The sequence below is a fragment of the Wasmannia auropunctata genome, unplaced genomic scaffold (assembly GCF_000956235.1).
Source record: "Wasmannia auropunctata unplaced genomic scaffold, wasmannia.A_1.0 LD336078.1, whole genome shotgun sequence".
Taxonomy (NCBI): Eukaryota; Metazoa; Arthropoda; class Insecta; order Hymenoptera; family Formicidae; genus Wasmannia; species Wasmannia auropunctata.
In genome coordinates, this window is record NW_012026812.1 from 2,002,504 (window position 1) to 2,016,773 (window position 14,270).

Sequence of the window (14,270 nt, forward strand, 5' to 3'; positions counted from 1 at the left end):
TGTGCTCTTCCGATCTCGTTTGTCAAATCAAAGATATTATATCTATTAGTCCTCACGCAAAAGTAGAACGAGCGATATCCAGCGATTACAAAGATACGAGAATTTTATTTTAGAATTTATTATAATTTTTTTTAATATGTTGTTTCAAATTATCTAAAATATATTATTTAGTTAAAAATAAGTACTAATATATATGTTACATATAAAGCACTAACTATAGGCCTAAACAAATACTTTCTCGTACGCAAAATACTATTATATATAAAGTTGTTAAAAAAAGAAGTAAAAAAGCTAAGCGAGTGAAATACGGATAAAAATCAAAACAGTTTCAAGTAATACAGTTACTTCTAAAGTGCAATAAATTAAATATAATAAAAATGTGATTTATGGTCACTTTTTTAAGATTTCGGAACACTGCAGTGCATCACCGCGGCGACGTTAAGGTTAATTATTCGATAAAATGATAATTATATAATAAGATTGTTTATGCTCGCTTACATACTCATGAAGCTTGCGTGAAGTTCGCGTCGGGTAGAAAGAAAACGAGAGGCCAGGACGGCTAACACTTTTGCTGCACTGTGTGGTAACAATTAAAATGTTTAATTAATGCGCTATAGTTAAAGTGCGTGTGTCGCGGTGGAGAAACGCCGAGATATAATATACATGCATTTTTACCATCCGCGCGCGTTTCGAATCACCGCTCCGTGGATTACCGAGTGCCGCGACACTTCCCGAGATGGCGCTGGGGCGCGAACGAGGTTAAATCACTTAAATCGGTGATAATATCATAATTGATCAACATAAATCGGTTAGTGTTCTCTCGCGTGAATAATAAAACACTTTCAACTGCGCAAATCCATCGTCACTTATCCTAATCTCTCTCTCTTTAATTAAACAATAAAAAAAGAATTAATTATTTCATGTCAATTAATTGTCCCATTAATTACTAATTATTAATAAATGAATTGTTAACAAAAATAGTACGAATATCGCTCGACAAATTAATATATACCTCCGACGCGGCTGTTTGCTCGCATGTAGAAAAAAAGAAACCGGCTCTGTTCCCGGGCCAATCAAACTACTATCCTGCAAATAATCCAAGCAAGCTCTCCCTCTGCCTGCCGACGATCATCAGCAACGCTTCATGAAAACGACGCTTCAGGAACTGGTGAGCATCCCGGGGCTCCGGCTCCGGCATTTCCGCACTCGTCTTCCCGTCTACACGGGACGGCAGACCCGCGGACGAACGTTTACCCGTAGCAAAGTTGATATACCGTGCTTGCGAGCGAAATCCTTTAATTTTGATAGAACGACCTTACGCGCGAAGCGCTCGCTGCGGGCACAGAAGTCTCTTAAGTCCGGGGAGAACGCATTCATTTCGACGTCGAAGAAGCGAGAAGCCTCACGATGGGCGTGCCGAAATTCTTCAGATACATAAGCGAGAGATACCCCTGTCTCAGCGAGGTCGTGAAGGAACATCAGGTATTTGACGGGGGGTGTGTATGTGTATGTGTGTGTTGTGTGTGAGAAAGAGAGAGATAGAGCGAGAAAGAAAGAGAAGGAGACGAGGGGAGAAGGAAAAAAACAATTTAAATCCTGAAGCGACGAGGTCCTTTTTTCCTCGCCACGCTTCTGCGTTTCCTTTTTTCTCATTGCACGCGAACAAGATGCAAGATTTGCATTTTTTTAAATGCTTTAAAAAAATATGCGATTTTTTTTTACAGCTTCGTGCAGAAACCACGAAACCGTGAAACGATTCTAACCAGTTTCCCTGTTCTCTTCCATTCTTTTCAGATACCGGAATTCGATTATTTATATTTGGACATGAACGGTATTATACACACATGCTCCCATCCGAACGACGACGTCTGCTTCCGCATCTCCGAGGAGATGATTTTTAAGAATATATTCCACTATGTGGAGGTGCTGTTCAACATGATCCGCCCGCAGAAGATGTTCTTCATGGCGATCGACGGCGTCGCGCCCCGTGCCAAGATCAATCAGCAGAGGGGTCGGCGTTTCAGGGCGGCCAAGGACGCCGAGGTGCAGGAGGCCAAGGCCAGGGCCAAGGGTATCCCCTTGCCCAGCGAGAAGAGATTCGACTCGAACTGCATAACCCCGGGCACGCTCTTTATGGCCAAATTGGGCGAGCAGATCAAACGTTTTGTCGAACACAAGATTTCCACCGATGACGCGTGGAAAAAATGTAAAGTACTGTTCAGCGGTTCTGAGGTATCTTTTCCGATGATTTAGTCGTATAAGAGAGAACTAGAATTTGTTCTCTCTTTTTTTTCTGGAAAAATGGCGCAGGAGACGCTTGTTATTCAGTGGAATATAATCTGGATCTGTTTTTTTTTTTTCAGGTCCCTGGCGAGGGAGAGCATAAGATTATGGATTACATAAGGTACATGAAGGCGAGCAAGGATTACGACTGTAACTCTAGGCACTGTTTATACGGTTTGGATGCCGATTTAATAATGTTGGGTCTCTGCTCGCACGAGCCGAATTTCTCCCTTTTGAGAGAGGAGGTCAAGTTTGGTAAGCAGCAAGTGAAAACCACCCCCGAGGAGACCAAGTTCTGCCTCCTTCACTTGTCGCTCCTGCGCGAGTACATAGAGCACGAGTTCTCGCCGATCAAGGACAAGCTGTCCTTCCAATTCGACATTGAGAAGATAATCGACGACTGGGTCTTGATGGGTTTTCTGGTAGGAAACGATTTTATTCCCCACCTGCCAAATTTACATATTGCCAACGGTGCACTGCCAATTCTGTACCGTGCATATATGGAAGTATTACCAACGCTCGACGGTACGTTCACAATTATCCATTGTCTTGTGGCGAAAATTTATATCCTTCTGTATTTAAATAAATGTATTATTTTGCTTCAGGTTACATAAATGAATCGGGAACATTAAAGCTCGACCGTTTTGAAAAGTTTATGGAGAAACTTAGTCGTTTGGACTTAGAGCAGTTTAACGAGCAGTATGCCGATATAAAATTTTTCGAAAGTAAAACCGGTAGAAGGCCCAATGAATCTGAGCGTCATGTATATAAGAAGTCGGAGGACAGCGAGACCGCGTCACCGAAGAAAACGCAAAACAAAGATTTAGATGCCCTTATTAAAAGTACTACGGAGATGGTACTTATTTAAAATATCTTTCAGCAATCGCCCTTGTAGATCGAGATAAATAAGTGATAATTAATGCTTTGCAATACAGTCCTTAGGTAATTTTGACGACGATGATGATATCTTTATAGAGTATAGAGACATGGATTTAATAATAGACGACGAGTCGGATAGTGATATATATAACATGGAATTTGTACAACATAAGAAATATTATTATATGAACAAGTTGGAGTATGAAAATGTCGACGAGTGAGTATTTTGCATATTTATAATCTTTAATACGAAGCGTGATATTTCCAGTATTTTCTTCACGTATATACATTTTGTTTCCAGAGAAGTTTTACGTTCACAAGCCGAAGGCTATGTGAGAGCGATACAGTGGAATTTGCATTATTATTATCACGGCTGTTGCAGCTGGTCGTGGTATTATCCACATCACTACGCCCCGTATATCTCGGATATAAAAGACTTCAAGGATTTGAAGCTGGAATTCGATTTAGGGGAGCCGTTCTTACCTTTTCAACAATTATTAGCTGTGTTACCTGCGCTCAGCAAGGAACTGTTACCGGAGGCATTTCAATCGCTATTGACAGAGGAATCCTCTCCCATAATCGATTATTATCCGCATAACTTTAAAACTGATCTAAATGGAAAACGACAGGAGTGGGAAGCGGTCGTACTTATCCCATTCATTGATGAGAAACGGTTAAAGTCTGGTGAGCGATACTTCTTTTTTTCTAAATCTTGAAAATATCCGTGTTGTATGAGATAAAATATAAGCGTTTAAATAATTTTAATTTTAATAATTTTAATTTAAATTTCTCTTTAAAAACATGCTTAAATTTCTCTCCTGCTTTTTTCTGTTTATCTGCGATAGCTATGCAACCACATTTATCGAGACTATTATCGGAAGAACAAAAGAGAAACAGACACGGACCGATGTGTCTGTTTTCGTACACCGACGAGAGTCCAATTGTTCACAAGGCAACACTATACTTCCCGGAGTTTGTCAGTCACGCTGAAGTAAAATTAATGAATCGCGACGACATTTTCGTTCCGAGGGAGCAATTAATTAGGGGATTGTCCCCGGGTTTCGAACTCGATCTTTATTATCCAGGATTTCCTATACTACGGCACATGGATCATACAGCGCATTTGGAGAAAGCGAGGGTACATATCGTTGGAGTTGCGACACCGATCTCGAATCTCGAAAAGTTGTTACGCAAAATGTCTGTTTAGGTCAAAGTGTTTCAACAACATTCAGTCCTGGAGAGTATGATTTTAACTATAGTACCGAAATCGACGCCGAACTTGGCAACTTTAGCATCGGAGCTGTTAGGAAAGAGCGTGCACACGGAATGGCCTCATTTGAAAGAGTCCCTCGTGGTTGGCGTGGCTGACCATAAGGTGAAACTCAGTTTGATCAACCCGTTGGGCGGTTACAGTCACGATAATCTGAAGAAAGAGGATGTGAAGGACGCGTTGGCCTCGGAGTGGAACGCACTATGCAAACAAATCAAAGAATTGTAAGATTAAATTATTTGCGCTCTCGTTTGAAACGGAATAATATTGAGAATGCGATTTTTAATATTGCGCAATGTTTGTTTCCAGTCACACGTCACGCCTTGGGATAGATATTGGCGATACGGATCTGCTGCTTTACGCACGCTCGTCCCTGGGTAGCAAATATGTTTTCGGCTCGCAGGGGAAAGTCACGATGGAGAAACAGTGGAGCGACTATCCCGTGGCTTACGCTTATCAGACTGTAATCAGGGATATCTCCGTCTACAGCAAGAAATTGCCAGTCTACGAAAGCATGCATGAAATTTTTATACCGGGGACCTTTTGCTTCATGTTGGGACATCCCTATTACGGCGCGATGGGAGAGGTACAATCGCTGTTGGATTTCTTCTTACGTCACACTAATTAGGAAAAAATTAATGATTTTAATTATGTCACGTTTAAAATTTCAATCAAGACGGCGTGTTTCAAGACGATTTTTATGAATCTGCAGGTTATACAAAACAAGGACAATTCGCGCAGGATCAAAATTTCCATAAAATCCGTGAAGGAGCCGACGTTCGATGCCATTAAGCAAGCCTACGGGCAACAGAAAACGCGATACATGCACGGCAGCATCGCCGCGCAACGTCTTGGAATGAGTAGTCATCTTTTGAGTAGGATCACCGGGACAATTTACGTTGTACAAACGTTAAACGAGGAGTTTACTAAACATAATCTTGGGTTGAACTTGAAGTTCAATAAAAGGAACGAAGAGGTAAGAAATGTACACGAGAGCGCAAATTTGACTCAAACTGCTAAATATAACTGAACGTGCGCACACATTTCGACTTATTTACTCGGTTTTTAATTTATCGAAATATTTATCTTTATAGGTGCCTGGTTATACTAAAAAGGAGAACAGTCAATGGTTGTACAGCACAAAAGCGGTCGATTTGATACGGAATTACGTAACAAAGTGTCCTAGGTTGTTCGAACGTTTGGCACAGAATGTAACGAACGACATTTTCCAAGAGGAAGATCTATTCGACAAGGGGTACGTTGCGTATTTTCTTCTGCCGTAATGTATACATAATGTAAATTGTGACACGATAATGCAACGTGGACGTTATTATTACAGAACGGACGAGCTGAAGGATACAGTCGAGTGGCTGAAAGCGGAACTGCACGGTATGGAGAGCCGCGCTTGCGGGATGGACGTCGTCGAAGCGGACTTGGTACAGCAGATCGAGGAGGAGGTGGAGAAGTACTTTAAGAGCGAAGAGACGGGGAAGACGGTCTTGCTGCAAGTGAAGCCGCAGCTACTCTACAAGCCGGGTCTACACCTGCGTAGCGTGCCGCCCGATCCGAACTCCCAAAATCGTCTGTTCGATAGAATTCGCTGCGTCAGAAGCGGCTTCAGCGTGCCGCTCGGGGCTAAAGGCACTATCATTGGAATACGAAAGGGGAGCGATCCGATTGATACCATGTACGACGTTCTGTTCGATCAGCCTTTCATGGGTGAGAAACACGCAGAGCTTTCCGGAACTTCGGACGTCGTAGCGCACGCAAATTTTTCTAAATAAACGCCGACATTTCTCGTTTATTGCAGGCGGACTCACGTTAAACGGCTGCTCCGCGTTTCGCGGTTATCGCGTGGCGGCCACGGACTTCGTGAATATCAGCTTCGGCGAAAGAACGGAGCAGGGAAATCCGGCGAACGAGACGACGGAGAGCCGGAAGCAGGTGGCCAATTCCGCCTCTCCCAGCAGGAAGGTCGACCAGACGAAGGCGTATCCGCAGATGCAGCTCGCCAAGAAGGGACTCGAGAAACTGAATCGCGACATTTGCCTGGGTATGGCGCAACACAGCATGGTGGAATTGAGCCCGAAAACTATACCGTGCACTAGGGTGTACTCCTGTCCGAATCCCCCTCAGAACGCGCCGCCCAATCAAGCGTCCGAGTTCCAGGCGCTGTGGAACGAGTTGCACAAGATGCAGGTGAGTGTGGCGATACGCAGAGAGGTACGAGATCGTTTCGTGAGATCTTACAGACCCTTGCTCTGTTCAATAGAAACCGAACGGACCGCCGGAGAAATTGGTGGCATCCAGTCCAGCGGTGACGAAAGTCAAGCCGTTCAGCAACAATCACAGCGTGCAATCGGTAAGTGCTGGTGAATATACTTTTAAAAACGACACTCGCGTTCGATACTTATAAAAAAAGTATTATTTTACAGCCGCAAGATCCCAGCGCGTTTTTGAAAGCTGTGCTGAAGATTCCCGACGTGAATCCGCAAACGAGTAAGCAGGAGGACAAACAATCTGCGCCGCGACCCGCGGCGGCGCCTCAAAAGGCGACGGTCCCGCAGAAGGATCAGACCGCGAATCCTCCGCCGTTGGTGCAACAGTTGTTCGACGTATGCATTTATATTTCTGTCACTTCTACATCGCGCGTGCTCGCACACTGTTTAATGATTTTACGTAAAGACATACATATTCGTTGTTTTAGCGCGCCCGACAAACGGAACAACAGAAAAAGGAGAAGGCGAATCCTGTCTGGTATAGTTCGCAACTGTTGAGACATTCCTCGTACAACGGAATCGGTATACCAAAATATAATTACATGGCCGACGAAAAAACGGGCTTGATCAGCGCTCAAGTCATGCTGGACAATGGGAAGGTTTTTAAGGGCGATCCTAACGCCACTCACGAGCAGGCCGCGGAAAGCGCCGCGAAAAAAGCATACAAGGTAATGACGAGTGTACAAAAAGTTTCCGTGTTCCTTTTTATCTTGTTAATGTAGCGATTTATCTTTGTCAGTTGTTAAATCTGAACAAGGCACCGACGCACGATGCTAAAACGATGGTAATGGCACCTCAGTGGTTTAACGCTCAGCAGAATAATTGGATCCAAAATATCCGACCTCCCATGATGCCTCCGATGGGCCCTATGAAAATACCGCCAGTCCCGCAGACTCTGCCTATGCAGCCTAACTTATTTTACCCGAAGTATCCAAAATTGCCACCGAATCCGGCGTTCGTGCAAGTAGCGTCGTACAGTCAGAGTAGGCAGCAGCAGCAGCTGCAGCAAATGAAGTATCAAGGACCACAGAAAATTTTTCAGAACGGACCGAAGATGGAGATTAAGAACAGTACCGCGTTCGTTCCATTACAAGCTCAGAAAAAGAGCAGAAACGCCACTCAACAACAACAACAACAAGCCTCGAAGGAGATGAATCCGAATGTTAAAAAGAGCCCTTCTAAAGCGTCTCAACATCCGCAACAGCAGCAGCAACCGAAAAAAGAGGAAACGCCGCCTAAGGTTCGTTAAAATAAAAGTTAAGTCCGGTTCTTTTTCTGTCGTTCTGTCGACGCTTATTAATGAAATCCGTCGATTTCCTCGCGCGCAGAAACAGAAGCCGGAAGTTGTAAATAAGGCCAGGGAGAAGACGACGTCTTCGAGCGAGCCGTCGCAGCAACAGCCAGGGTCGCAGCAGCAACACGCGGGGAAATCGTCCAAGCCCAGGAAGTCGCGGGTCGCCGCGAAATTCGGCGCGCCACCCTTGTCGAACGGCGGCGAACCGCCCAAGTGAAAAGCTCTCTGCTCTTGTCTCTCGGGTGGGGATAGATCTTTGCAAATTATATGTAAATACAAGATAATTATACCGATCCATCCTCTTTCCCGCCGTCGTTCGTTTTCTACATTTTATAATAAAAAACAAGCAGATTTTTCCGAAGATTTCCAACGGGCCAGTATATTATATATATATATTTTATTTCGAGGACTTCATATTTGACGCACCCGAACGTTTCTCGTACTTACATACGATATCACATGTCCGTGCAAGTAATGATACACTAGACTCTTCAAATGTGTATATACATGCATTGAACTCAAACACGTACAATGTAAAAAATATAAGTGAGAATGATTATTTCGTATTTTTGAATTCAAATGACTGTTCTGTATTTTTTACATTCATGATGCATCGGCATCAAACTTGTATTAAATAACTTTATTATCTGATTTTGTGATATATATCATCACATAGATTATTTTGCAATTATAAGAAGGAATTTATAAGATTATTTATTTAGATAAATTTGGAGATAATTGTGCTTATATTGTAATATATGCACGAAAAATGAAAGCGGAACTAAATCATGAAAGTTTTTAGTAGACATTTATGTTCCTTTTTTTTTTGTTTGGGGTATATTTTAGTTTTCATTGGAGAATATCTTGTGTGCAGCCATTAGTTTGTACTATTTTTTGAGATTATTTTGACATGCCAGTTTTTCTTTTTTTCTTAAATATTTTAATATGTATGACATTTTATCAGAAAAATAGATTGATTTTATGCATCCCTTTTAAAAGACAGATTTTGATTTTACAACATCTTCGTCGGAGTTACATATAGGCATTGTAATGAGGCAACATTAAACATATATGTTATAAGACATAGGAAAACAAAAAAATGATACGTATTGATTAAGTCCGTAAATAGAAAACTTATATCTTCGATAAACTTTTCCGTTCCTTTTTTTCTGTACTGCAAAGCAGCGAAACAAAAATCAAAATTAAACGGAAACATGAACTTTTCAACAAGATGTTTCAATGTTATTATACAATAAAGCACAGTATAATTGCTAAATATACCTCGTAATCTCTTCTCGTGCATTATTTCTGATTTGTTTTGCGTATCTTTTTCATTTCCAAACGATCCTTTATTAAACCATTATTACTATTATTACATTATTTTTTTTAATTGTCGCCTTCATGAAAATCAATATATTTCGTTCGACTCGATAAAATTTCACATATTTTCAAAAAAATTAAAGAACTAAAAAATAACTCGTATTTTAATACTTTCATATTCTTTCGAACACAAACGGGAATTGAATATATGTATATATATATATATAGTTTAGTTTTTTGTTTCTATATATATTTACTATAAATATTCTTTTTATTATCGCTATTTATTTTGCGTCACATTTCTGTACTTCGATACACTAAGCGCTTCTATCACACGATCGATGAAATATCTTACAATCCATAAGTAAATGCATAAACCTGTATAAAACACAATTATATACATTATGCATCGTTTATTATGAAGAGATAAATTATGTCAACCCCTGTGTGTTTGTGTTACATGTATCTCTCTTAAATCGATCACGTACAGTAAAATTCGTCAATCGGCATCACACGAAAAGTTCTATTGTCATATGCCCGTCTTCTGACGGCATTGGGTACTCAATTCCTTCAGTGCGTCGCAAAGTCGCCCCCTGTTCGTCCTCTCGCGCAAAATGCGCGTGACGTCCTCCTTCTGCAACACGGCGGCGAGGTTCTTTTGATTCTCCAGTCCGGCGCGTAACCACTGCGCCGTCCATTCCGGACACGTTTTGTTCAACGCTAACAGAACCTCGGCGTGAGGCTCCAAGTTGTTGTGAGGCACTGCTCCACCTAGCAGAAATTACAAAATAAATGGACGATCGAATAACGGCATCACGTTCGCAAGATCGCGTCCGTCATCGCGAGGACCTCTGCTTACCGACGCAGTGTAAAATCGCGGCGACGAGTTCCTGTCCGATCGGTTGAATGAACGTCTGCAGATGCGGGCTCTGGACGATCGCGTGACTAAGAAAATGTCCCGCCGCTCTGGCCGTGGCTGTCTCTGGGAGCGTTAGACAAGCGATCCCTGTATATAAAAAAAAAAAAAAAAAAAAAAAAGCAATTACATTGTACGATCATTTTCCTATTTCGAAGGAAAATATATACGATGTCGTTGGCGCTTACCGCATTGCAGCATATCCGGTATCTGATCCGGGATTTGCAGCAACAACCGGGCGTTCTTCTTGCAGATCTGCGTGAGCACGCCCATGTAAGCCTCCATCAGGTCCGACCACTCGGACAGGTCGCCCTGCACCGACCGGCACACCTTCACGCCGTTCAACGTTAACGAGCTCATCTCCGCGAGCACCGGACTCACGATGTTGTCCGGATCTCTGCCGAACAGAAGCACGAGCTGCTTCAGCAGATCCAGCGCGGCCGGATGCGGCCAGATCTTGTAGGAGGTCGACAGGATCGGCAGCAGCGGTCGCGCCTCAATCTCCGGCTGCCGCAGGGCCGACAGGGATCGTTGCGCGCACATGTGCATCGCCTCCAGCGTGGCGTTGTCCTGGCTCCACTCGGGATGCGCGATGATCTGATTGAACACCGGCAGCACGCCGTCCAGCACGGCCTTGCCGATCGCGCCGTCGATCGTGCTGAAGAACATGGTGGCCATCTTCAGGTAATTCGTCACGCCGTGCCGCGCCGTGAACAACGGCTGTTCCAGTAGCTCCTTTATCTTCGTCACGCACAGGCCCAGCGTCGCCTCCAGGTGTACCAGCTGCTCCTCCATAGAGGACAGCACATTGAGCAGTTTCCCGGCCGCGTACATGAGCCGCAAACCCTCCCCGCCGCCAGGCTCGACGTTCGGCAGCGTCTGGCTGATGGTCTGCAGAATGGATGGCGCGTAAGGGGCGAGATACGGGCCGCACTCCCTCGTCAGATCCTTCAGCGCCATACTCGCGAACGGCGCTGTCGTGGAGCCCCTGGTCAGTCCCTGGGTAACGAGCTGCAGCACCTTCTCCAGCCAGGGCTCGGGATGCTCCCCTATCCACTCGGCGTATGCGCCCAGCGTCGAACAGGCGCACGTTAGTACCTGGCGACGAAACAAACCAAATATTTATGGGATGTTGCTATTACATAAAAAAAAAAAATTATCAAGACAATCTTAGCTAGAAGTAAATTATTTTCTTTATTTATTTCAATTAACGTTTAGAAGGAAAAGAGTACAATTTTTAATTAATTGTTGTTTCTACGTGAATAATCGTACGTACCTCTTCGGGGTAAATGTGATAAGGTATGTGAACGATGATCAAGTTTATCAGCGCGGGGATGTAACAGTACTCCTTCGTACCGACGCTCTCCGACAGGGCCTTGAAGGCGTGTAACGTCGACTCTATGTGGGTCCACGGCGAGTCTTCCAGACTCAATTTTTGCCCGAGGAGCGCGAGCAGATCGCTGCCGAGTACGCTGTAGCAATAGTCCAGCGTGTCCGCCACGTCCTGCCTGTAACATCTGAAGAGCTCGCGCTCGTCCGCGTTCCCTCTCTCGCTCGGGGACATCGGCAGCGTCGACTTTCTCAGCAACGCCTGGACCAGTCGGAAGTAAATCGGCTTCAACGCTTCCAGGGCTCGGTTCTCCAACGGTTGATCCAGCGTGGCGAGATCGTCCTGCAACGCGTACCAGAAACCGAACGGGATGCAGCTGCGCGTTTCGTCGATCGGATAACGTCCCTCCAGCTCCGAGCACTCCAGCAGCAGCTCGATCAATCCCATGGCCGTCCACGTGTGCGCCTCGTTCGAGTTCTCGGTCAGGGCAATGAGGAACGCGCGACTGTGGGCCTCGCCGATGGCGGTTAATATCTCGCAGAAGTACTTCCCATTGTACTGCTTCGCCATCAGCACCAAACTCCTGGCCCACTCCCAGAACGTCTGCGGCCGTTTGTGAAGCTCGTAGTGCGTCACGATCATGATTAAACAATCTTGTACTATATCCCAGCTCTTGACGTTATCGTCATCGCCCTGATTCTCGTCTCTTTAACAGAAGGAATTGATATTTTATTTTATAATTCGATAACTCGCATCTCTCTATTAATATTGTTCTCTTTAAGGTGGTTTTATCGTGCAAGTCCCAGTCAAAAATTAGTCCCTCCATATGACTAATAATTCAATAAAAACAAGCGTAATTCAATAAAAACATTTCGCATAGACTGTACATATGCGATTGTGTGACGTTTATGTGACAACGTCACACTATCGAGTTGGCGTTGAGCGATAAAACCACCTTAATGACGTGCAATTAAATTTTACGATATTTATTGTTTTTTTTTCGATATGACTTACTTATTAGGTGCATAGTGAGCCGCAGCCACCAATAAATAGGGGTAGATCTGACCGGTGGTCTCTAAAGGCAGCTGGCCAACTTTAAGCCACGATTGAGCGCATTCCAGACCCAGGGAGTACAATGCACCGTCGTTGCCCTGGGAATCCGGGTTACACATTGAAAAGACCTGCTGTAAGAACCACGTGGTTTGGCACCAGCTGTTGATCAAGTTGACAAGAGCTTCCCGTTTGGCACTCTTCGCTTCGTGTCTCTTCTCGTACTGAAAAAACAATCACGAGTTCTTCGTCAGTTTAAACGCTTCGTCGAAAAAGCAAAACGTTAAGTAGCTTAACTCTCAGCCTGCATATATTTTACGTCTCACCTCATTGGGAAGTGTCGAGAGCACTCGAAGCAGTAATTCTAACGCAGAGGGAGAATCATAAGGTAAAATGTCGAGCAATTCGTCGACTATACTCCTATCCTGCTCCCTGTTCTCCGCACTGTAAATGTTGGCCACAAACGCGGCTAACTGAAATCAGCGCATGTCAAATAATTAATAGACTGTGAGGGTTTATTTAATTATATATAGTACAAAATAATAGACTGAAGGTTTATTCAATTATATATAGTATGTCCTATTATTCGTGAATGCCTTCAAGAAAAATGTATTACCGCGTGGCAAAGCTTTGTAAGGATGCATAAGGGGATGCTGGGCCTTCTCACACTATTGAGCAAACGTTCCCTCAACACCGGATACTCAGCTTCAGGCACTTCATTCCACTGCTTGGATATTTTGGCGTGCAGAGTCGTCGCCGCGAAAAACTGCGCTTCGTATGACTGTAAGAACGATAAGACTTCGTCATTAAAGAAGAGCAAAAGGATCTAGCTATCTATATGTGTATCGTTCGTGCAAAAGAATTGTTTCAAAAAATATTCTCGACTCGTCCCCTCTCGTTACGGTCATTCTGAAGTTCAAGAGCAACAGTCGAGACAATCGCGTGATCGCAATGTTCCCGGCGTGTCCAGTCAGGAAACATCGCAGCGAAGAATCGCGAGAGAAACACGTGTATTACGAAAATATCAGCTTTGCAAAACAAAGGGAAAAAGGGAAGAGACGCCTCGCTGACGTTGGGGGTACCTTGGAGGGATCCAGTAGTTGCCACACGAAGTGCCAGGCCTCGGGGGAGGCTTGCACCCGCAGCAGCCACGAGTGCGCCTCGTTGCTGCCCGCCGAGTAGAACTGCCTGACCGCGTCGTCGACGATCGTTGCATAATCCATGCCAGGCGTTTCACGTGACACCCGTTTGCGCACCCTGACAGCGTACTCCGTGTCTCTTTATCTCTCTCTCTCTCAGTCTCTCGTTCCTGCTATTAGGGCAAGTCGCGCACGAGGAGCGCCAACACGACGGCCGGGACTTCGTGAGGCGCGCTCGCACATCTAACTCGTTCCATCGATCGCGCGTCCTCGCGGACGTCCCTTGGCATCTTACCTCTACGGGATACTCGACCAAGCGCGAATATTTTCCATCCGTACATACGCCGTACGGAGACGGCACATAACCTAACCTGATCTAATCCAACGTAACCTATAATAATTCGTCGTGGAGCGTCGTGAACGTTGCGAGTTGCTGAGAGTCGATTCTATCGATTCGAATTTTCTCTCAGATTTAGCGCCACCTTTTTTATACTCCCCCCGATTATGCCG

At 44.4% G+C, this 14,270-nt stretch overlaps 2 protein-coding genes across 3 annotated transcripts; one reads left to right on the forward strand and one right to left on the reverse strand.

The window, feature by feature from the left end:
• Positions 1-822: 822 nt before the first annotated feature.
• LOC105448813 (5'-3' exoribonuclease 1) lies at positions 823-9,299 on the forward strand. 2 transcript variants are annotated; one of them, XM_011687594.1, is made up of 19 exons: positions 823-1,168; positions 1,309-1,482; positions 1,795-2,232; positions 2,364-2,808; positions 2,889-3,139; positions 3,219-3,379; positions 3,464-3,846; positions 4,008-4,300; positions 4,370-4,656; positions 4,742-5,018; positions 5,145-5,408; positions 5,527-5,687; positions 5,772-6,151; positions 6,243-6,631; positions 6,705-6,794; positions 6,868-7,047; positions 7,140-7,379; positions 7,451-7,951; positions 8,040-9,299. In XM_011687594.1, the coding sequence occupies exons 2-19, from the start codon at positions 1,408-1,410 to the stop codon at positions 8,220-8,222; spliced, it is 4,998 nt and encodes a 1,665-aa protein (XP_011685896.1). In that variant the 5' UTR covers positions 823-1,168; positions 1,309-1,407; the 3' UTR covers positions 8,223-9,299. The 2 variants fall into 2 exon arrangements, with proteins under 2 accessions (XP_011685896.1, XP_011685895.1); XM_011687593.1 differs by lacking the exon at positions 823-1,168 and having other exon boundaries at positions 1,209-1,482.
• A 278-nt stretch (positions 9,300-9,577) lies between these two features.
• LOC105448814 (importin-13) lies at positions 9,578-14,188 on the reverse strand. The gene is made up of 8 exons (XM_011687595.1): positions 13,704-14,188; positions 13,238-13,402; positions 12,948-13,094; positions 12,586-12,845; positions 11,518-12,277; positions 10,430-11,339; positions 10,185-10,331; positions 9,578-10,096 (listed from the first exon to the last, which is right to left on the reverse strand). Exons 1-8 carry the CDS (start codon positions 13,842-13,844, stop codon positions 9,855-9,857), a joined length of 2,772 nt encoding a protein of 923 aa, XP_011685897.1. The 5' UTR covers positions 13,845-14,188; the 3' UTR covers positions 9,578-9,854.
• Positions 14,189-14,270: the final 82 nt, after the last annotated feature.

Bases quoted from the DNA above. Each gene is read 5' to 3' on its own strand.
- LOC105448813 (XM_011687594.1), top strand. From the start codon at position 1,408: ATGGGCGTGCCGAAATTCTTCAGATACATAAGCGAGAGATACCCCTGT. The intron at 2,233-2,363 runs GTATCTTTTCCG...TTTTTTTTTCAG, and splicing joins TACTGTTCAGCGGTTCTGAG to GTCCCTGGCGAGGGAGAGCA. The intron at 7,380-7,450 runs GTAATGACGAGT...TATCTTTGTCAG, and splicing joins CCGCGAAAAAAGCATACAAG to TTGTTAAATCTGAACAAGGC.
- LOC105448814 (XM_011687595.1), bottom strand. From the start codon at position 13,844: ATGGATTATGCAACGATCGTCGACGACGCGGTCAGGCAGTTCTACTCG. The intron at 13,095-13,237 runs GTAATACATTTT...CGCTGATTTCAG, and splicing joins TTACAAAGCTTTGCCACGCG to TTAGCCGCGTTTGTGGCCAA. The intron at 10,097-10,184 runs GTAAGCAGAGGT...AATTTCTGCTAG, and splicing joins CGCGATTTTACACTGCGTCG to GTGGAGCAGTGCCTCACAAC.